Genomic DNA, 23213 nt, shown 5'->3' on the forward strand with positions numbered 1-23213 from the left:
AAAAAAAAAAAAAAAAAAAAAAAATATTTTATTATTTTTTAATTTTTATTTTCTTCTTCTTTTGTACTTTTTTTCTTTTCTTGGTTGTTTTTTTATTTAATAGATTTGAAAAGAATAAATTTTCTTGGTTGATGTGGTTTTTTCTATTTTCTTATGTATTTATTTAATGGAAGATGATTTTGAATTTTTTGAAAATTTAAAAGTATTTATTAGAGAAAATATAATATATTTTTTTTATTAATTTAACCCAATAAAATAATATTTTAGCTTAGGCATCTAATTTTCAATTAATATTTTCTTAATTTTTGATTATCAAACTTTAAATTCTCCTGGTGAATATCAAACACCTTCTAGGAAAATTAAATAAATTGTTTTTACATAATAAAATAAACTGAAAATAATTACCACAAAAATGAGCATTTTATTTATTTATTTATTTTTATATTTATTGGTAGAAAAGGTTTTAAAATTGACCAAATATATTAAATATTTTTCTAAATTTTTTAAGTCCATCGATCTTTATATTTTTATATAAAATTTAATTAATTGACGATACATTTATATTTGATAGTCAGCTGATTGTACTTTAAAATTGATAGCTTATCGACAACGATGCATCTATGTTTCATACATATTAAGTGAATCACATACTAAAACCATTTGTAAATACAACACAATATCGTACTAGTCCATTGGCTACTCTACTTACTGGGAATGAAATTTGGTATATGATGAATGAGACTCCCGCTTATGACATATGAGATGTGGATGATGGAGCTGCTTGTTGTTAGTCTTTTCACGCGAACGCAGAATCCATTTTGACCGTGGAAGCAGGTTGCAGACCATGCTCTTGCCTTTAGGCCTGTTCACTACCAATATCTCGGGATATTTGGACACCCACCTAGCACCCGCTCCACTTACACAATTAGCTGAAAAGTTCTTGATGTCTAATAAAAATATTAGTCAAATGATATGCTTATATTTAAACACAAAAGAAGGTTGATCATTCTTTCATACACTGCTAATATATTCAAGATATTAATAAAAGGTTATATATTTTTTCTCGTATGAATGTTTATTAATTTTTTATATGGGGTTGATTTATTCAAAATATTATTAATAAAATGACACGTTTCAAGTCTTAAGCCGTGCGAGATTAAAACGTGCAAAAAGTAAAAATGTTCAAGTTTATGAGAGATAGATATGTATTAACAACTGGGGTCGTCTATTAGTGTTAGATGCACCACTAATAGATTTCACATTGAGGTCTATATATATAATTTTAAATGATTCTAGTGAGCAGTAAAGAACGTAGCTAAATTGTCTGAACTCGAGCTAACCTAATGATAAGAAGGGCTCGTAAGTTATACTAACCTAAAAGATCGGAGATGTTTAGAAGTGTTAGATGATTTGATTTAAATACGAAAGTTATATATACATAATGAATGATTTTGCTCGTCTAGTTTTTGTCTATGTTTAGAGGCCATTATGAAAAGCTAATTTATCTTTCTAAAAACCTAATATCTCGAGAGGAACAATACTAAGACTTGAGTTTCGAAGAAAATGGGCCTATAACACCATATATATATATATGGGCTTAAGACTGAAACCCTAATTTTTAAACCGTAATTGTGTCAGCACGCGGTGAAAAAACTGAGTTACGAACGATATTTTTCGTCTATATTGTGAGAAACGCTCAAATTTGATGATCCTGAACGCATAATATGCAACCAACACCCAAAAATGGTTTTGCTCTAATCCAGTTTTTGATTTGATGAAAGTCGGGGTACGGTCGAGGTCGACGACTTCATTACTCGACCTCGTCAATTTATTCTGAAAGGAATATTTTTAAAAAATATATATAATTATGAATTAAAAAAAAAAAATAAGGAAGTGAAACGTGGTTAATTGTGGACCAACTTTATTTTTCAAAACAAAAGGGAAAAAGAACCAAAAAAAATTATAAATATAATTAAGGTTAAATTAAAAAAATTATAATTTAGTCCTAGTTAAAATTTTGATTTTTTAATAATTTTATAAAACTCATAAATAATATTTGACGGTGGGATAAAGTTAATCATAAATTATTTGTATCATATGGAGTATATTTTATGATTGGATTAAACTATAAGGATTAATTTTAATATTTAAAAAAATGGGAAGAGAAATTTGTAATTTAATTTGGTTGTATGTATATATATTAATGGAGTAATGTGTATCTGAGAAACGTATGATATGAGTGATATTACCTTTTTTATTCCACTCGGACGCCATAGAAGGCAAACCTTCTCTTCTTTCTTCTTCTTCAGATCTCCTCTGTTCTTAAAATGCCTCTCCATATCCAAAACCTTCGTCAGCCGTCTTCATCTCTCTCCTAATTTGATTTCAATTCCATTTTCAGTTTGTTTGGAGTTGCTGTTGTTTTTGTTTGAATTTGATTCGATTCTGTTATTGTTCTGATCTTCTCCTCCTCTGTCGCGGAATGAGGTGCAAGAAGCATCTCTCCGACGCCACAAGCGCCGTTGGAGTCTGCAGCACGTGTCTTCGGGAGCGGTTACTTTCTCTCATGGAGGCTCAGGCTAGGGCGGATGCTCACCAACGGCAGTTATCTCGTCTTCGTGCCTGCTCGTTGGCGGAGGATCTTTCGAGGAAGCCTGATACTCTTCTGCCGCCGCCGTTGGTGTTTCCGCGATCTGTTTCTCCATATGTCTCGCGGCGGAAGGTTGAGGACTCTTCGTGGAGCTTTGTGAGTCCGTTGGATGATCGACATCGTCGATTTCATCACCGCTTCTATAGTACTCCGCAGGTCGGACCTACTTACTACGGCGGCGGTATTTCTACTTCTACTTTTGTTACTACTGGCTCTGTTAGTAGAAAACAGAGGAGTAGATTTTCGTTTTGGTCTAGTCTTTTCAGGTCCAGATCCGAGAAATTGGATACCGTTCCTCGTGATTCTTCTTGTGAACCTGCTTCCTCTTCGTCTTCATCTTGGATTTCGTCGATTTTCTCCGGAAGGAAAAGGAAGAAACAATCGAAGTTTTGCACGATTGAAGAAACAATTGATCAGAGGAAGAAGCCTCCACAGTCGCGATTCTTCTCTCGAGGAATGTCGCCGGCCGCAGGAGCGAGCGAGGCGGACGGAGATTATGACGATCGCCGCGACGGATCACAGTTGGCGAGTGGTTACTCCTCTGAGTCCTCGAAATGGAAACCGTCTCCAATTGCGTCTCATGGATCAACGGCGAGACGAGGGAGACAAGGATTGAGTCGGAACGTTTCGAGTCTCGCATTTTGCTTGAGTCCACTGGTGAGAGCTAGCCCTAACCACCTCCACTGGAACCAGAAAGGACTGTCACCAGAATTGGCGTACTCCGGCGAAGTTAGGGTTCAGACGAAGCCTCATCTCTCCGAAGCGGCGTCGTTTAGCGCGAACCGGTCTCGAAAACTTGCGGATTTTGGAAGAGTCAATACCAACCGTTGATTTCTAAGACCGTTGACATATCAAAATAGACGGTGCTGATTTGATCTCTCTCTCTCTCTCTCTCACACACAAAAGAGAAAAAAAACCTACAATTACGGTTTTGCCCTCCCTCTCTACACCAATTGTTTATCTATCTTCAGCTATTCCTCAGCGTAAAAGCTGAAAGGAAAAAAAAAAAAAAAAACGAAGGATCAAAATAGTAAAAAAAAAAAAAAAGAATGAAAGATAGAAAGACAAAAAAAAATTAAATTTGTTGTTATTTCTGTATATTAATTAATTAATGTTATTTACACAGAAATGAAAATGATTTATCGGTTAATATTCGGATTTAAATTGGAATCTGTTTTTTTTCCTTTCTAATCTTTTTAAATTTATTTATTGATTCGAATATTTTAAATATTTAATAACAAAATTAAATGCTGGTCGTCAATTGGCTCGTGGTTGGATCCGGTAGTTGAAGATTTGACGAGTTGATGTGGCGGCGCCACGTATACGATTACAAAGTTTTGTAGAGAAATATATTCGTTTAAATGAGGTTAAATTTATTTGTGGCTGCACCACTTTCAACTCCGATTACTTATAGTTGCTAACTTCATGGTTTTAAAACACGGTTACTATGAAGAGATTCTCTCCAATCAATGTAGAATTTCACAATCCACCTTCTTGGAGGCTCAGTGTTCTCGCTGACACATCGTTCGGTGTCTGACTTTGATATTATTTGTAACAGTCCAAACCCACCACTAGCAAATATTGTTCGCTTTACTTCGTTACGTATCGCTGTCAGCCTCACGATTCTAAAACGCGTATACTGGAGAGAGGTTTCCACATCCTTATAAGAAATGTTACGTTTTCCCCTCCAATCGAAGTGAGATTTCACAAAAAATTGATATAATTTTGGTTTTAAAAACTCCAACCAGTTTTTGGAGTTATTTATTAGTATTATTAATAAACATAATTCAAATATATTTCAATCTAAGACAAGTTTATTCTTGAATTTATCTAAATCTAAAATTTTCTCATTATTTCCATGTATACAACAATTTTACGCACAAACTAATAAGATCAACAAGAGCGGAAAATTTTTATAATTCTCAATATTGGTTGAATTCTACATATTTCTTGGCCAACTTATGTTTAATAGAGAGCTTAAAATTGTCGGTTCAAATGATTAAAACATTAATAACCTTATAATTTCTGATATGTCTGTATTCTCTTACTGGAATAGTAACATCTTACGCAAAAAGTCAACGTGAATCGGATACGGTGGTGGTGGCGGCGGCCTTGGGTGGTTGGTGGAGCAACCACCACACAGGGGAGTTCAAAAAGGGGAAGAGTGGCGGTGGGGTCAAGACGAATCTCCCAATCTCATTTCACTCCTTTTTTTTCTTCTATTCCATGTCTGATTTTGCCTTGGATTTTAGCAAAAGATTCAATGCTGTTTAGGATTCTTTTTTAAAAAAACGGATATATTAGAAACCTTTTAACCGACCTGATATGATCTATCAATGAATGTTTGAAAATGATTAGAAGTAGCTATTACATTTCGAATGACTTCTCGTAATTGCTATATACGTGTTCTTAATAAAGAGTTGAAAACTATACTATTGGTATGCGTCGGAGAGAGATTTTACTATTATTATAATTGTTGGATCCAAAGTTTCGAAACCCATTAGATAATAATAGTTCGATTTTTCTTTTCATGTATTGAATATTATTAAAAATAAAAGTACTTTTGTTGTTTTCCATTCAAATATTTCTAATGGTTCAAAATTTTAAAATAACTTTTTTCAGCTTTAACGGAAACAAATAATTTATCTTTTGTTTGAATTTCAAAAAAATAATAATAATAATAATAATAATAAATAAATAATCTTTTTTACCCTTTTGAGCGGTTTGTTGTTTAACTTAAAGTCACTCTCAAAAAAGATGTTCTTTGGATTTTTTTTAAAAAAAAAATTAGACGTTGTAGTTGTGATGATTTTAGAATCCATTTTGTTTATAAAAGAATCTTGTTTGGTAACGATTCAAAGTCGAGAATTGATTGAATAGTTGAATTCGTTGATCCGAAAAATTTGATCAACTCGACGCAATTCTACTCATACGGTTTGGGTCGGATTATGAATTTATTTTATGTATTGAGTTAATTTATGGATTTTCGTGAAACTAGATATGTAACAGCTCAATCTAACCTAATCCAACCCACGAACACTCTTAGAGCATATCTCTTGACCTTTCGAGCTATGCTTAAGCTAATTTTAAAAAAAAATATTTTTTGAATTTTTTAAACAAAAATATATACGACGAAAACATGTTTATTGTCAAGGATAGTTGACCGACGAAAACATGCTTATTCAGATGCTGACTGGGCTGGTTGTCCCCGATACTCGTCGTTCTACATCCGGCTATTCTATTTATCTTGGTAACAATTTTGTTTCTTGGAGTGCCAAAAAGCAACCTACTGTCTCATGCTCCAACTGTGAATCTGAGTATCGTGCTCTTGCCACGACTACTGTTGAACTTCTTTGAGTTACGCATCTTTTGCATGACCTCAAGATCCCTATTTCACAGCCACCCTTATTACTCTTATGTGACAACAAAAGTGCTATTTTTTTTTTTTTTTTGAGCTCTAATCCCGTTTCTCACAAGTAAACCAAACATGTTGAACTAGATTATCATTCCCTATGAGAACTTGTTATCTCCGGCAAACTTCACACACAATATGTACCTTCCCATCTCCAAGTTGCTAACATTTTCACAAAAAGTATTTCTCGACCTCTCTTCGAATTTTTCAGAACCAAACTTCACGTTCATTCAAATCCGACGCTCAGCTTGCGCGGGTGTTAAGGGTAGTTGACCGTTTATTATACCTTACATTATGGCTTACCATATTTTCCTTTTTATTAAACGCAAATATATCGCACATTTATTATTCTTTTTTTTTATTGTTCTTTCCATATTATTTGTAATTTACCATATTTCTCTATTCGGTAAATGATTATAAATAGAAAACTTTCACCACCATTTGGATGTTGTGGTTTCCGCAAACATTTTCATTTACACGTCCATATTTTTTATTTATCAACTATGAAGATTCAACATTGCATATATATATAGAGAGAGAGAAATGAGTATACAAATGCATGTGAAGAATTGAATAAGAATGAAATGAACATATTTCTACCACATTTAATAGCAACAATACAACACACTAATATATATGGCTAACCTATTCTTCTTCTCCACCCATCTCTCTTTTTTCAACCATTGCATTCAATTCCTCCTTTGCTTTTCTTCAATGTTCCTTACGCGAACAATTTGTTATTCAAAATCGTCCTTGCGTAATTGGAAAGTCGTGCCTGTTGACCAGCACGGATCTTTTGTTAACTAGCGATGACTTATACGAAGAAATGAAAAATCGTCTAGTGTTGATTCAGTGGTCAATTAAATGAGTTTAAGTTTTGATGGTTACCCACTTAAAATTTAATGTCGTCGTTTGGTGATCTTAACAATCAAATGTAATAGGGTCAAATAACTTGGTCCGATCAATTAGTTGTGAGATCTCACATCGGTTCGAGAGGGGGACAAAACATTTCACATAAGAGTGTGAAAACCTCTTCCCAGTAGATGCAGTTTAAAACCATGAGACTGCAGCGATACGTAACTGGTCAAAATGGACAATATCTGTTAGTGGTGGGCTTGAACGATTATATAGATGAGTTTAAAAAAATGACGAGTAGGATTGAATTTTGGTGTGGAACCATTGGACTTGGGTCGTATTTGTATTTATTGCCATTTGATGCTATGTTTATGTTACCTCCACTTAATACTAACGAAATCATGTGCTTCATCATAACGTCATTCTCCATTTAAAAGATTCAATTAGGAGTTTTCGTAGTTTGTGAGATATTGTTTAGACTGAACTTAATTGTTTAGATTAAACATTTTTTCAACTTAAACGACTCATCTTAAATAATGATAACAATCCAATCCAAGTATAAAGTTTTTTCAGATGGTTTATTCAAAATTTTGCTTTTAATAAACATAAAATGTTAGTTCATATTTGTTGAACATAACCTTATGGTAAAAGCATTCACACTTTTTATTAAAACCAATCAAGAAGATATTATAAAATACTTTGCAGGAATTGCATGGGGATGAATAACTAGGGTATTTATAGAAGAGGATAGACAATGTATACCAATTTTTGGGTGGATAGTAATTCAGAGTTCGTGATGTTTTTTTAATGTATTTTAAAGCTTATTTACATAATGGCTAATTATGAAGGTAAATTATACATAATGGCTAATTATGGTCATAAAATACGAAAGTTACGAGAGGAAGGTTAAGGATTTTCATTTTCATTTTAAGCTATATAAAGTAATGTATGTTATTTTTGTAAAATAGACTTGAGAAATGTAGTAAAAGAAGCCTTTGTGATTTCTTTTAGCCAATGACTAAGCTTTTTGCAATTTTATGTAGTTTAGATTGCATGCTTAGAATCATTCAAGCTTACATTTTTTTGCCTTAGATATTTGATCGACAAGGTAATCTGAATCTTACTTCCCTTAAAATGATTTCTTAGCATTTGGTATCAGAGCTTTTCCATCAAGTTGATTCCTTATCATTTGGTATCATAAACGAGAGAGTAATTAATGGCTCAACCACTATTCTCTTCCTTAACCAATTGCCCACAACTAATGAAAAGAGAGTTTAGGGAGGAATGTGTTCGAAGTCATGTGATCACATACCCAACATTTAACTTGTCGGATATTAGATCTTAGGTAGATAACCACCATAACTTGAATCAATTTTTTTTCAAGCTTTTCATTATTCATACAACCGTTTCTTTCCACAAGACGGATCCATGATAGTTCCAAATACCATAAACAACAACCTCAAATATTGTCCGATAAAAAAATATCTCAAAACATTGAAATATAGAAGCAGATAACAATGTTATTCTTATCTATTCGTACTGTAAATGTTTGATTAATCCACCACACCCAAATGGTGGTGAGAGTTCTCTTATTTATAATCATTTACAGAATACAGAAATAAAGTAAATTACAAATAATAAGGAAATAGCGATAAAAGGAAAGAATAATAAATGAATACAATATATTTGCATTTAATAAAAGGGAAAATATGGTAACCCGTAATGTAAGGCAAATATCTAGATATTTGTCTTATAATGAACGGTCAACTATCCTTAACACCCCCCGCAAGCTGAGCGTCGGATTTGAACGAACATGAAGCTTGGATCTGAAAAATTCAAAGAGAGGTCGAGAAATACTCTTTGTGAAGATGTCAGTAACTTGGAGATGAGAAGGTACATATTGTGTGCGAAGTTTGCCAGCGATAACAAGTTCTCGAAGGAAATGATAATCTAGTTCAACATGTTTGGCCCGCTTGTGAGAAACAGGATTAGAGCTAAAAAAATAGCACTTTTGTTGTCAAATAAGAGTAAGGGCTGCTGTAAAATAGGGACCTTGAGGTCATGCAAAAGATGCGTAACCCAAAGAAGTTCAGCAACAGTTGTGGCAAGAGCACGATACTCAGATTCACAGCTGGAGCGTGATACAGTATGTTGCTTTTTGGCACTCCAAGAAATGAGATTGTTACCAAGATAAATAGAATAGCCGGATGTAGAACGACGAGTATCGGGACAACCAGCCCAGTCAGCATCCGAATAAGCGACTAACGTACTAGGAACAGTGGATGGACGAAAGGTAAGACCAAAATGGAGTGTTCCTTTGACATAGCGAAGAATACGTTTGATAGCAAGAAAGTGATCTGCAGTAGGGGCATGCAAGAAAGTGATCTGCAGTAGGGGTATGCAAGAATTGACTGACAGAATTGACAACATAGGCAATATCTGGACGCGTAATAGTCAAGTACTGAAGGGCGCCAACAAGAGATCTGTAGAGAGTAGGATCAGAGAAAGAAGAACCATCAGCAGTCAGGTGTTGAGAAACAACCATGAGAGTGTGAACTGGTTTGCTATCGAGCAACTGAGCACGAGTAAGAATATCTCGAGCATATTTTAACTGACTGATAAAGAGACCATCAGGAGTGGGTGAAGCTCAAGACCAAGAAAGTAACTGAGAGAACCCAAATCTTTGGTAGCAAACTCAGAATGAAGCTTGCGAGTAAAGCTGTTAATAAGAGATGAGTTGTTGCCGGTAACAATAATGTCATCAACATAAAGAAGCAAATAGATAAGGTTAGATTGCTAATGAAAGACAAAAAGGGACGTGTCAGCGCGACTGCAAGAAAACCCAAGTGTGAGAAGAAATGAGCTAAAACGCTGAAACCAAGCACGAGGAGCTTGCTTTAAGCCATAGAGAGCTTTCTTTAATAGACAAACATGCATAGGAAATCGAGGATCAACATACCCAGGAGGTTGTTCCATATGAACACGTTCAATAAGCATTCCATTGAGAAAAGCATTCTTGACATCAAGTTGTCGAATATGCCATTTATTTGTGACTGCAATAGAAAACGCAACACGGACAGTGGTAGCTTTGACAACCGGACTGAAAGTGTCAGTGTAGTCAAGACCAGGAACCTGAGTATAACCTTTGGCAACGAGACGAGCCTTGAAACGCTCGACGGATCCATCAGGCAAATATTTAATACGAAACACCCATTTAGAGCCCACGATGTTGGTGTTGGCAGGGCGAGGAACCAAAGTCCAAGTATCATTTTGTTGTAACACTCGAATTTCTTCATCCATGGCAGCCACCCAAGCAGGATTCTTCGCCGCAGATTTGAATCCTTTTGGCTCAGTGGATGCAAGAAGAGCAGAGAGAAGTCCAGATGAGCCCAACATATTTAAGATTTGTTGGATGACGAGTCTTGAATATACCAGCTTTGGCACGTGTGATCATAGGATGAGTGCCCAAAGAAGAGAAATCAACAGGAGGTTCAATAGAGGTCGAATTAGAAGTCGAGGGTGGCAAAGTGGAACCTGCAAGAGAAGTATCAACCTGCACAGACTCATCTACAAGGTCAGAACAAATATCACATGGGGATGAACTAGATTGAGGAATGTGCGGTGATGAAGTGGTAGGGGGGATGAATCAATATGATGAAGATGTGGTTCCAAGAAATTTGAAATAGGAATAATGGAAAGAGGTTGAGCTTGGGAGCTAGGGATAGCAGGAAAGTGAGTTTCATCAAATTGAGCATGGCAGGTGATATATAGCTTAGTGGTGGCAGGATCAAGACAGCGGAACCCTTTATGAACAGGACTATAACCCAAAAAAATACAAGAAATGTTGCGGGGAGAAAGCTTGTTAGGCATATAATCACGCAAATAAGGATAAACACGACAACCAAAGGGATGAAAATTGTCCTAATGTAGAGTGTAGCCATAAAGGAGTTCAAAGGGTGACTTACCTCCAAGAAGTGGAGTAGGCAACTGGTTGATAATATAAGCTGCAGTGCTGAAGGCGTCAACCCAAAAACGAGGAGAAAGATGAGAGTGAACGAGAAGGGCCAAGCCAATCTCAGTCACATGATGATGTTTTCTCTCAACACGACCATTTTGAGTAGGTGTATATGGACAAGAGAGTTGATGGTGGATGCCAGAATTACGTAAATGAGTTTTGAAACAAGTACTAGTAAATTCGGTACCACCATCGCTTTGAAATACCTTGATACGAGAAGAATATTGATTTTCCACAAATTTTTGAAATTGAAGAAAAATATCAAAAAAATCAGATTTAAATTTTAAAGGGTAAAACCAAGTGAATCGAGAATAATCATCAATAAAAATAGCATAATAAAGAAAACCCGAATTTGATTTGACGAGAGAAGGACCCCAAAGATCACAATGAATAAGATCTAACACATGAGACGACCTACGTTCATTGCGGGAATAAGGCAATCGATGACTTTTCGCAAGCTGACAAGTATTACATAATGATAGAGAAGGCAATAAAGACGTACGAGAAAAATGACCTTTTTTATTTAAAAAAGAAATAACAGAATAATTCACATAACCCAGACGAGCATGTCATAAATCATATGAAGCACGTAAAGATTTGTTTTTAAGGGCTGAAATAAAAGCAGAGTTGCCGCGCTCCAGCACATATAGCCCTCTATCTCTTTTACCGGTTGCCACCACCCTTCCTGTTTAATGATTCTGGATAGTAATAAGATTATTAGTAAATGTAACGGAGAGAGGAAAATCAGACGTTAATTTACTTATGGAAAGAAGATTTTTAGTGAGGTGAGGGACAATCAAGACATCTAATAAGTGAATATTTGGAACAGGAGAAAGAGTACCGGTGTGGGTAATGGATAGGGATGCACCGTTTCCTACGATCACAGAGTCCTTACCCGTGTAATTTTTAGACTGATCCAGAATTGATGAGTCGGTAGTCATATGGGCCGAAGCTCCAGTGTCCAGAAACCAATCAGCAGCATCGGGTCTAGCAATAGAACATGACGTGTTAAAGGCTTCAGCAAGGTGAGCATGAGAAGAATCAGGTCGAACATACCGTTGGTTGCAGCGGTCAGCATAATGGCCCTCTTTGCGGCATATTTGGCAATGAGGTGGTCGACGACCCTGACTTGAGTGGGTTCGTCCTCGATTAGAAGAGTTGTTTTTGTGAGAATAAGAACGACCTCGCTGGTTGGTAAAGAAAGCAGGGTGACTTCCATAGGTGCGACCACGATTAGTGGCTGTGAATGTTGTAGGAGTGGAGTCAGAGGACTCAAGGGAGCGTTGAACAACTCAAAACTTTCAGTTTTAGAGACTAGATCTGCAAAACAGGGGATAGGGGTGAGAGCCATCTGAGCAGTAGAAAAAGCTGAAAATTCGGTGCCGAGTCCACGAAGGAACCAATGCACTTTATCAATGTCCTCGACGGGTCTGCCAATGACATGAAGTTGGTCACAAATTTTTTTTGAAGGCACGAGCATACTCAGCAACAGGTTTTGTGCCACGTTTCATCAACTGCAAGTCATCCTTGAGTCTCAGTTCACGAGCTTTTGACTGATGGCTGAACGTAGTTTCCAACGCAAGCCAAACATCACGTGCAGTAGAGAGACCAACGACAACAGCCATGGCTTCCTCAGTGAGAGAGGAGAGCAGGAGACAGAGAAGTCGTTGATCGGCTGCTCTCCATGCCAAATATTTGGGGTTGAATGTTGAGGAAGTTTCTGGTTCAAAGCGAGGTGGTGGAACCATAGTTCCATCGACATAGCCTAGCATGTCTTGACTCTCAAGGAGAGGGAGAAGTTAGCTTTTCCAAAGAAGATAATTGGAGGAAGAAAGTTTGATGGTGATCATATGGATTAGAGTATTGAAAGGAAGAAGATGATAACAAGATTCGGAAGCCATAAAGAAGAAAGGATCAGGGTTGTTAAACCGAAAGGCCTCTGATACCATGTGAATGTTTGATTAATCTACCACACCCAAATCGTGGTGAGAGTTCTCTTATTTATAATCATTTACAGAATACAGAAATAAGGTAAATTGCAAATAATAAAGAAATAGCGATAAAAGAAAATAATAATAAATGAATACAATATATTTGCATTTAATAAAATGGCAAATATGGTAACCCGTAATGTAAGGCAAATATCTAGATATTTGGGTAACTATGCTTAACATGTACAAACAAGAAAAGTACAGACGAGGTTCTCTAACCTATATGAAAGAACAAAGCATAAAGAGAACTTACTCTTTTAAGATCACAATAATCTATTACTCAAGTTGAGTCGCTTTAAGCAAGAAAGTAAACTTCAACAGCATTCTAAGTTCATAAAAGACTACAAATACACAAGTTATTTCGTCATCTCTACCAACTCGTCGACCTCGTGTGGGCTGTTGCAAACTTAAAAGCCACAAATTCTTAACTTTTCATACTGCCATGAAACTAAGTAAATTATGGGACATCATGAGTGCCACAGAAGAGTAATAATTCAAGACTAACCTGTTTACTTCCAAGATTTTTATACCAAATGAATGGTCTTATCTAATAAACTTAAAACAAAATACAGTGTAACATACCTGTGAACCGAGAAGACTTTGTCCGCAGGTTGAATAAGATGTGTATATCAACAAAGGAACCTCTCATCACGGGGTTCATTAGTTTTGTTTAGCCTTCTTTGTACCTTGGATTCATCAATATAGCTTTGATATAAATAAGTAAAAAAACCCCATATGGCGAGAAACAAAGCAATGATCTTCACACCATTCATCTTGTCATGGAAAACTATAAGAGCTGCAAGGGGCGTAATGGCTAAGGACACAGTACTGATAGCATTGGAGAAGAGGGACGACACGACGAAAATCAAGGTAACGATGCCGACCGAACATGTCTGCCAAGCCACAGCTGTCCCAACCAAAGTCAACACATAAGAAACTGTTCCCTTGCCAAAGCTTGCCATTTCATTAGGCAAACTCTTCCATTCAGCACTAGCGAAAAGAGCTAAAACAGAGACAATTGTGGCAACCAATGATGTATAGATTTGCATTTCCAACACCACAGAAAAGGTCTCCCTCTTCATAACCTTCTGAAAGGAAAGCTCCATAAGAGAAAGGATTAAAGCATACAAAGCTGAAGCTGCAAGGGAACAAATGAATCCAATGAAATATTTCGACTTAAGAGACTCCAACAGGACGTTCTGGATCATCGTTGACAGCTAAAAGTGCAGAAGACGAGGAAAGGATAATCACAGAGTTTAAAATCAAAATTGTGAACTTTTGGGAGTTAATGAAGTAGGAGAAAACTGCATTGAAAGCTAATTGGCTAGCACAAACAAGTGAGTAAGTGGAGGCAGAAAGGTACACCAGCCCAGCTGAATACAACCAGTTATCAAGAGCCATAAGGGAACCAAGCGAAAAATAGATTAACAAAAGAATTAGCATGGATGGTGGGTTAGCGGAAGAAGAAGTATCCATGGGGGAACGGATAAGGAAAAAGGGGATAAAAAGAATTGGGAAGGAAGCAGTTTGAACAATAGTTGCCATCCATTTACTACTCCCACCCTGATCATAGTATAATCTCCCTATCAAAACAGCAGCAGCTTGACCCACAATGAGGAAAAATATGTTGAGTGACACAAAGAGCCACCATTCCCAGCGTTTTAGATTAGCTAAAGGAAGTTCATTACCAGAAGTTTCTTCTTCATCCAGTATTGATTGTTGGTTATCTGTATTTGATATGAGAAAAAAATAAAAACAAAAAAGAGTTTTACATTAGCTAAAGGAAGTTCATTACCAGAAGTTCCCTCTTCTTCCACTATTGATTGCTGGTTATCTGTATTTGATATGGAAAAAAGTAAAAATGAAAAGAGTTAGGTACAAGTAGAAAGGAAATGGAATTAGCAAATAAGAAACTGGATAGGTTTTTGAAATCAGATCGTGAGGATAATTGAACTGACAGTGCAAACAAGTATTTTGGGGGTAGAAAAAGTCATTGAGGAACAAAAGCTAAGCTAAGACATAAAAGTCATGGAAAAGAAGCACGAACACAAACACGATATACACACGGTTCAACACAAACAGGCTGACACGTTATTTTTTAAAAAAATACTAAGATACAAGGGCAACAAGGACAAGTGTCATAATCGCATTCTTACGGCAGTGAGACATCGATTGATGCGGCACCTATTCTAACCCAACGAACAAGTCAGCCGTGAGAAATTTGGACTTCGCAGACAACGTTGGCGTATGCTCAAACCTCAAGTCACGTTTGAGATAAATGTTTCGGAAAACATGATAAGGAAATACATTGAAAACAATGTTATAAGCTAAAAGCGATTAGTCAACCATAACGGTTTTGCTAGCATATAACCCATGTCAGAAAAAGTGATGACTAGTCATATCCCCTATAGTACATTTTGGGACATTTTAGCCTTGGCAGTCGTAGACATGATTTTGGTGAAGGACCATACACCCCCGTATTGACACAACATGAAATAGTAAAAGTTTTTCTAAGATGAAAGCATGTAAAAGGGGTTTGGAACAGACATGCGGCCATAGACAACACGTCTTGGACAAGCATGACCGAGAAATCTGACATACGGCCATAGACAAGCATGACCATGACATAAAGCACGTATAGAAAATAAAAAACCAGAAGTTTCAGTACTTCATAGACTCAATGGAAGAAGCCAGTGTCCACGAAGTGAACATATTTAAAGGAAAGATCATCACTGAGTGACTGAGAGAGATTTTCTTAAAAAAAAAACTCTCAAGAATCTTCAATCTCCCTCTTTTCAAAAGCAAAGAGAGATTGTCAGAAGAATGTGTATAATCGGACCAGTAAATCAAAAGATAAATGTACAGCATTAAGGAGGCCACTTGACTTAGCCATCCAAACATCACAAAAGAACAGTATATAAAAAAATAAAAAATAAAAAATCCCGTCAGAAACCATTCTTCAGGTAGGAATTAACATATTGCTAACAGAGCTACTTCGATCAATCGATTCAAATCAATTCATCATGGATTAACAATAGAGCATTAAATGAACACACAAACAAAAAGAATCAAACACGATTTCACTATCATTCCAAACAACTCAAACCCACAATCCCTAATAAAACAGTAGGCCATGAACGTCAAGAACTCAACGAAAAGACCTAAATAGAAAACAAGGAAAATTTCAACTCAACCGAGCCTCAGAATAATACACAAAAACGCAAAAACTAAAATCTAAGCTTGAGAATTCCATTAACGTCTCTCTTTCTCCATGATTCTAAGCATCAATGAAATCAAATTTCTGAGTGCATTATGAATTTAAACCATATCTAAATAACCATTGATTCAACTACTTGAGAAGGAAAATTGAAAGAGAGAAAAACCTGTCATGCTCTTGAAACGGGAAGAAGCTCTGCCTCGGAAACAGAGAAGCAGATTGGAAAAAGGGCTTTCGGTTTCTTTTCTTTTTTGCTTTTGAAGAGAATACTTTAATTTAGTTTAAATTTTGGATTTAATCGTTAATTAATTAATTATGCTGACTTGGAACTCTTAAAAGGCGCCACGTGTACATCAGCAGCTACAACATTGATTCCTAAATAGTCGGATTATAAATAATTAACTACTCTGAGTAAAAAGGATACATTCTGATCCCATCTGATTGAGAGCATTTTAAGAATATACTGACTAAGAAAAATTTTAAAAAAATAAAAATTAATTACACAAGCCAACAAGGTGTACTTTTTTTTCAATCATTTGATCATAGGAATTTCATGGTTAAACGTGCTACTTGGAGTAGGAATTTTCTTATGATGCATGTGAGTGAGAATAAAATATGTCGGAAAAACTTGTGTTGATATGTATAGATAGTCTTCACTCTTAGAATCGAGGAGTAGATAACGTAACTATCTCTAAGAGAATGTCTAGGTCATCAAGAGTCGGAGATGAGATTATATTCTCGTCACCGCCAAATTCCCTACTTTGTCAATGCCCCGCTTAATATAAATATATATAATGATTTTTGGGTATATTAAAAAAAAAATTAAATTAATTAATTTTAAGACTATAATTATAATATTTTAATTGTTACTTATTAAATATATTGATTTATTATGTTTCTTTTTTACCACTTTTTTTATAACACCAAATTGAAATATTAGAGCCTAAGAAGCATAAAATTCAATATCAAACCTAATAAATAAGTTGGTTTTTAAAGATTTTGAAGAAATTAGTGAGCGATACATACAAAATTAAAAATTTAGAGGTTTATTAGAAATTATTTGTAACAGCCCAGTTTGCTATGTATTGTCATCAGTCTCACAGTTTTAAAATATGTAAGTTAGGGAAAGGTTTCCACACGCTTATAAGAAATGTTTCATTCCTAACTCCCATTGATATTAAATCTCACAGTCCATCCCTCTTGGGGCCTAACATTCTCGCCGGCACACTGCCCTTCGTTCCCCTCTCCAATCGAAGTTGAATCTCATATTCCACCTCTCTTGGGGCCTAGCGCCTTCGCTGGCACACCACCCTGACTCTAATACCATTTGTAACAGTCTAAGTTCATCGCTAATAAATATTGTTTCTTTTGGCCCGTTACATATCACCATCAGCCTCACAATTTTAAAACATGTCAATTAAGAGTATGTTTCCACACCCTTATAAGAAATGTTTAGTTCCCTTCTCCAATCGAACTAGAAGAACAAAGGTCCATAGAGCTATTAAACATTTTTTTAAGTCGTAGAATCAAATAAACACAAACTTAAAGTTCACGAACTAAATTTATAATTTAACCATTAAAAAAAAAACAAAAAAAAAGACAAATAAAAAACAAAAATATTGATAAACAAGTTTATTCCAAAATTAAAAAAAAAAAAAGAAAAAAGCATATATTTTAGTATAAATGTTAAGAAAGCATATTGATAATTGAAAGAGCTATGGCAGTCAACTTAAAGGTATCATTATTCCACCTCGTCAATGGCGATGAGACGCCTTCTTTTTCCCTAAACCCATCTTCACAAACCCTACCAGCATCCATCACTGAGCTCACTTTGATATTAACATCATCATACCGCCCTTCCTTGTATGCCTTCTTCCCTTCTTCTACACTAACAGCTGCCTCACAATACACCTCCAAGCAATCATTTAACCTAGCCCTTTTGTATGGATCTACTTCCTTTTTATGCAATAGATCTTCCACGTACTCGACCGACCTGCTCACGTTGTTTCCAATCAAATGTAACGAGATGGCTCCGAGTTTGCGAAGATCGGCCGAGTCGCTACCCGGGTGGGAACGGAAGGATGAAACGCAAAACTCGTAGTTGACGTTTGGGTTGTTCTTTTCGCATTTCTTGCAAGTTTTTTGGACGAAATCAGCAACAACAATGGTGGTAGAGATGTTGAAGATGATCATGGAGATGATGATCATGAATGGAAATGATGAGGATTTGGGGTTCATGATTATGATGATTGATTTGTTTTGATCACTTTGGGATTGATTTATAATGTTTTTGAATTGAAAACTATATGGTTTTGGTGGGTGGAAGAATTTGTTGCAATGCTTTTTCTTCAAACAACTTCAATATACTTTGATTAAGGGTAAAGTGAAATCTTCTCAATTTGATAACGATTCTTTTTTAGCTTCAAATGAAGATCGAATCATCGATGTTTATCAGTTATGTTAGGTAAGCAGGTTATGTGAGATTCTATATCAATTAGAGAGAGGAACGAAAGAGTTAGTTTGTCGGATTATTTTTTAAATTATTTAAAAAATACGACTTATTCATATATATGTTACCTTAATAATTAAAATCATATAAAGTTCAAATATCAAATATTTACAAATCACAATGATCATTAATATCAGTTACGAACATTAAACCTTCTTAATTTTTTTAAAATTTGGTTTACGTTGGTTTGTAACCTGCATGTCTTAACGATCTCTACAAGTATTATTTGAACTATGGGTGAAAATTCCCACCGGCAGGTGTCTCACACACAAGCGAGAGGGTCACCCACCCGCGGACCCACGCGTGCCTACACACGTTGCATAGTGACTGGCTTTCAAACTCCAACAGATGCAGATTCTCTCGAACTTTCTTGGCATGACGTGTCGCTCATTGGTTGGTGATCACTACTCTTTAAGCACGTGTTCGATCCCATGCTAACGCGCTTTATTGAATTTTTCTCTGATTTTTGCTTGGCTGCCACGTGTCCTTCTAGATCCCGCCTTCGAGTAGTGTTCTTTGTTTTTGAATTCGTTTTTCATCCGATTAACGACCTGTTTTTCCACAAATCCGACAAAAAAAAAAAAAAAAAAAATTAATTTCTTTCATTTTTATATTTTTTTTCTACATAATTTAATTTAATTTGATTTTTTTCGCTAAATCCTATTAGTTTTTTAATCTTTCTTATAATTAGAAATCTCACATCAGTTTAAGAAGGAACCTCATATCAGTTAGAGAAGGAAACGAAGTATTCTATACAAGAGTGTGGAAACCAGAGTTTTAAAAACTTTGAGAGAAAGCCCAAAGATACAATATCAGTTAGCAGTAGGTTTGAGCTGTTACATCTCCTCTCGATCATGACCCTTTTTTCTTCTATGAATTTAAGTCAATTCACCAAATATTACGCAACGTAAGTTTACCATCAACGAGTTTTAACGTTTACCACGATTGATAGATTAAATTAAAAATCGTTGAAACACAAGCAACTAAATTGAAAGAAAAAAGAACACACACGCCCAAACATTAAGACGAGATCATGCATAGTAGTCTATAATTTACCAATAAAATGAGAATATAATAACACGAACCGATAAAATTTCATAAGTTTGAATCTATGACCGAACGATTTTAAACCCGGAGAAATTGCATCCATGGGTTTTGGTAGTTTAGGAGTCAATTTCTTAATTTTATGAGTGAGAAAGAGAGAGAAGAAGTTTGGGGCAGCCTGACTTTAATGTACAAAACAAAGACATATCACAATCATATCTTCTTGGAGAGACAAGAATTTGGAGAATTTTATGTAACATAAAATTCATGCTACCGACAATGATAAAAATTAAAAAAAAAACACACACATTTATCAAGTATTTTTGGATTAATTTTTAATTATCATCCATCATACGCTTAATTATTCTTAATTTGGTTTACCAACAACTTTGCCATCATTTTTTTTAATAAATATGTCGATCCAATTGTAGACCATCTTAATTAATTCAGCTTTTGCAATAATTTAGTCTCATTTGATCTCTATACAGGTAGAAATTAAACTCTTATCCGACTAATTTAAGCATAATTTTACTGATTAAAATATAATATTATTAATTTTATTTAAATTTAAATTAATTAATTTTATTAAGGAGTGATTGGGAAATATTGAAGAGTGATTGGGAAGAATTTTAGCTGTTTTAAAATATAAATTATAGTTTAAGCCATAGAAATTAATTAATTATCATATAACAAATTTTGATATGATATAAATTATCAATTCAATAATAAGATTTCTAATTTGTTACGAACTAATATTAGTTTATTAAATATTATTAAAATTTTTATTTTTGAAATTTAAACTTATGGAAGTTATTTTAACATAAGTTCTTAAAATTAAAGATTTAATAGCTATTTGGTTTTTTATTTTTTACTTTTTTTGAAAATTAAGAAAAAAAATTCAAATATTTTTTAAGAAAAATGAAATTTATTGTAAAGAATAATTAAAAGAAACAATCGCAATTTTCAAAATAAAACATTATAAAATTATAAAATCGAACCTTAATTTTTATTTATTTATTTTATTATCTTTAACCACTAAAAAGTCGAAAATGACCTCAAAAAAGGAACTTAGTGAAAAAGAAACGTGTTTTAAATGAAGGGAAAATTTTAATTTGTACCAATATTTAGTAATGAAAGAAATGAAGCGTAGTTGGAAATGATGTGTTAAAAGAATATTCTAATTTAAAATATACATTTAACTTTTAAAGTTAATTAAAATAAATTAAAATATAACTCTACGATAATATATTGTTTGTTTTTTTCATTAAAGTCAAAGTTTCAACTAACTTGATATTGTGAGATCTCACATCGGTTGTAAAGGAGAACGAAATATTCTTTATAAGAGTGTGGAAATCTCTTACTAATAGATGCATTTTAAAACTGTGAAACTGAAAACAATACCTAACGGAACAAAGCGAACAATATTTACTAGCGGTGAGCTTGAATTGTTACAAATGGTATCAGAGTTGGACATCGAGTGGTGTGTCAACAAGGATGCTGACCTCCAAAGAGATGGATTATGAGTATGAAAAAATCTCACCCTAACATCATACGTATTCAATCACTTACCATATAAAATTACTCCATTTATTACATTATTGAATAAAAATTCCAATTATTTTTCTTCTATTACAATTTTCCTCAAGAAAGCATATTAATAATGGAGAGTGCAATAGCTGATAATTCAAAGACATTATAGTTTCTATTAGTCAACGGTGAAATCACTCCTTCTTCCTCGAATCCATCTTCACAAGTCGAACAATCATCCATAACCGAGCTGATCTTCAAGTTCGTCTCGAAGTAACGTCTATCCTTATAATCCCTTCGAGCATCCTTTAAAATTGGGATCGCATCAGAATAAAGCTCCAAACAATCAGCCAAACAGGATTTAACCAACGTGTTGAGGTGCTTATTTCTTTGCAACTTCTTGATATGGTGGCGTGTGCTGCTCACGTTACGGCGAACCAAGCGAAGGGAGATGAGGCCGAGGCGGCGGAGATCAAGGGCGGTGCGGCCATGCTTGGCGGTGGCAGCCACCCCGTGTTGGAGAGATGTTAGGCAGAAATTGAAGGAGATGTTGGGGTCTTGATCGGAGCTGGTCTTGCAAGTCTTGTAGATGAGGGAGGATGTGTTGGAAATGGAAGATTGAGTGATGGGAAAATTGGAGAAGAGGAAGAACAGGAAGGGAAGAATTGAGAGAGACGGAGAGGACATGAGGATTTTTCCTTCTTTTTTTTTTTTTTTTTTTTTTTTTTTTTTTATTTTTTTTTTTTTNTTGTTGTGCTATTGGTGGAATGGTTTTATAGGTGTGGGAATTTGTAGGAATAATCATTATTTCAATTTGAGATATTTATTTAATTTTATAAAAATCGTCAATTTTTTTTTTTTTTTTTTGTATTTAATTGATAAATGGGTCCCGCTAAAATTTTAAAGATATTAAAATATTTTTATTGGTCCGTACTTAGTTGGAATATTTTTTAGGCCAATTGTTCGAGTTATAAATTTTTTTAATTGAATAATGAATTAAACTACGAGTTGGTTGGTGTGAATGTTTGATTAATCCACCACCCCAAATGGTAGTGAGAGTTCTCTTATTTATAATCATTTACAGAATACAGAAATAAGGTAAATTACAAATAATAAGGAAATAGCGATAAAAGGAAAGAATAATAAATGAATACAATATATTTGCATTTAGTAAAAGGGCAAATATGGTAACCCGTAAAGTAAGGCAAATATCTAAATATTTGCCTTATAATGAACGGTCAACTATCCTTAACAGTTGGGTTACAAAGGTTAGTTCGTAAAATATTTAATTAAGATTTACAATTAATTTAATATATATTTTGAAAAAAAAAATAATTTTGATGGAGAAATAATAAAAAGATAATTATAAATTTTTTTGAAAAATGTAGGTGAATAAATATTTATTAATTGTTTTTGGCTTTATATGATTTTTCTCTCTCCTTATCTTTGTCATTTCTTTTTTAAAAGAAAACTCAATTTTTTTTATATTAAAAAATTCTTTTTTTTTTCTCTACATAATACTATTTATTTCAACTAAAAAGTTAAAAATAATAATATAATAAATATCTTTTTGGAAATAATTGTTGAGTAAAAAAATAAATTCGGTTTTTGTAATGGTTTTTTCACATCATTTTTGTAACATTTATACCACAAACGTTAGGATTTTACACGTGTTTAAAATATATAATTTAAAATTTTACGTCTCATAGTTTTATATCGCTCAGCTCTGGTTCACCCCTCGTCACCAATCTTGCAAGCAGCTTATGTACCACCTAAAAATGTCACGGCCTACTTTTTGAGGCTTTGAATCTCGGACCATGATATGAACCAAGATATCTCAATCATGTAAGAACTTTAAGAAAGATAAATTTCATTTATTCTCGTATTGTTATAATTATTGGGTGAACGATAATCTAGAATTTCTGTGTTTATTTAATGTATTTTAAGGTTTTTATTTACTTTAATATTACATTTACATGATCGTTAATTATAA

General features: G+C 34.4%; 3 protein-coding genes and 1 pseudogene across 4 annotated transcripts; 1 reads left to right on the forward strand and 3 right to left on the reverse strand.

The window, feature by feature from the left end:
- The first annotated feature begins 2482 nt into the window (after positions 1-2482).
- Positions 2483-3481, forward strand: LOC111494869. Its single transcript, XM_023144858.1, has one exon. The coding sequence runs from the start codon at positions 2483-2485 to the stop codon at positions 3479-3481; it is 999 nt and encodes a 332-aa protein (XP_023000626.1).
- Positions 3482-13335: 9854 nt separating this feature from the next.
- Positions 13336-16393, reverse strand: LOC111494541 (annotated as a pseudogene).
- A 1262-nt stretch (positions 16394-17655) lies between these two features.
- LOC111494454 (putative invertase inhibitor) lies at positions 17656-18523 on the reverse strand. 2 transcript variants are annotated; one of them, XM_023144401.1, is made up of 2 exons: positions 17826-18523; positions 17656-17702 (listed from the first exon to the last, which is right to left on the reverse strand). In XM_023144401.1, exon 1 carries the CDS (start codon positions 18376-18378, stop codon positions 17827-17829), a length of 552 nt encoding a protein of 183 aa, XP_023000169.1. In that variant the 5' UTR covers positions 18379-18523; the 3' UTR covers positions 17656-17702; position 17826. The 2 variants fall into 2 exon arrangements, with proteins under 2 accessions (XP_023000169.1, XP_023000168.1); XM_023144400.1 differs by having other exon boundaries at positions 17656-17704; positions 17804-18523.
- A 2735-nt stretch (positions 18524-21258) lies between these two features.
- On the reverse strand, positions 21259-21946 carry LOC111494270 (putative invertase inhibitor). Its single transcript, XM_023144176.1, has one exon. It carries the CDS (start codon positions 21905-21907, stop codon positions 21335-21337), a length of 573 nt encoding a protein of 190 aa, XP_022999944.1. The 5' UTR covers positions 21908-21946; the 3' UTR covers positions 21259-21334.
- Positions 21947-23213: the final 1267 nt, after the last annotated feature.

Source organism: Cucurbita maxima, unplaced genomic scaffold (genome assembly GCF_002738345.1).
Source record: "Cucurbita maxima cultivar Rimu unplaced genomic scaffold, Cmax_1.0 Cma_Scf00020, whole genome shotgun sequence".
NCBI classification, from domain to species: Eukaryota; Viridiplantae; Streptophyta; class Magnoliopsida; order Cucurbitales; family Cucurbitaceae; genus Cucurbita; species Cucurbita maxima.

Bases quoted from the DNA above. Each gene is read 5' to 3' on its own strand.
- LOC111494869 (XM_023144858.1), top strand. From the start codon at position 2,483: ATGAGGTGCAAGAAGCATCTCTCCGACGCCACAAGCGCCGTTGGAGTC.
- LOC111494454 (XM_023144401.1), bottom strand. From the start codon at position 18,378: ATGAACCCCAAATCCTCATCATTTCCATTCATGATCATCATCTCCATG.
- LOC111494270 (XM_023144176.1), bottom strand. From the start codon at position 21,907: ATGTCCTCTCCGTCTCTCTCAATTCTTCCCTTCCTGTTCTTCCTCTTC.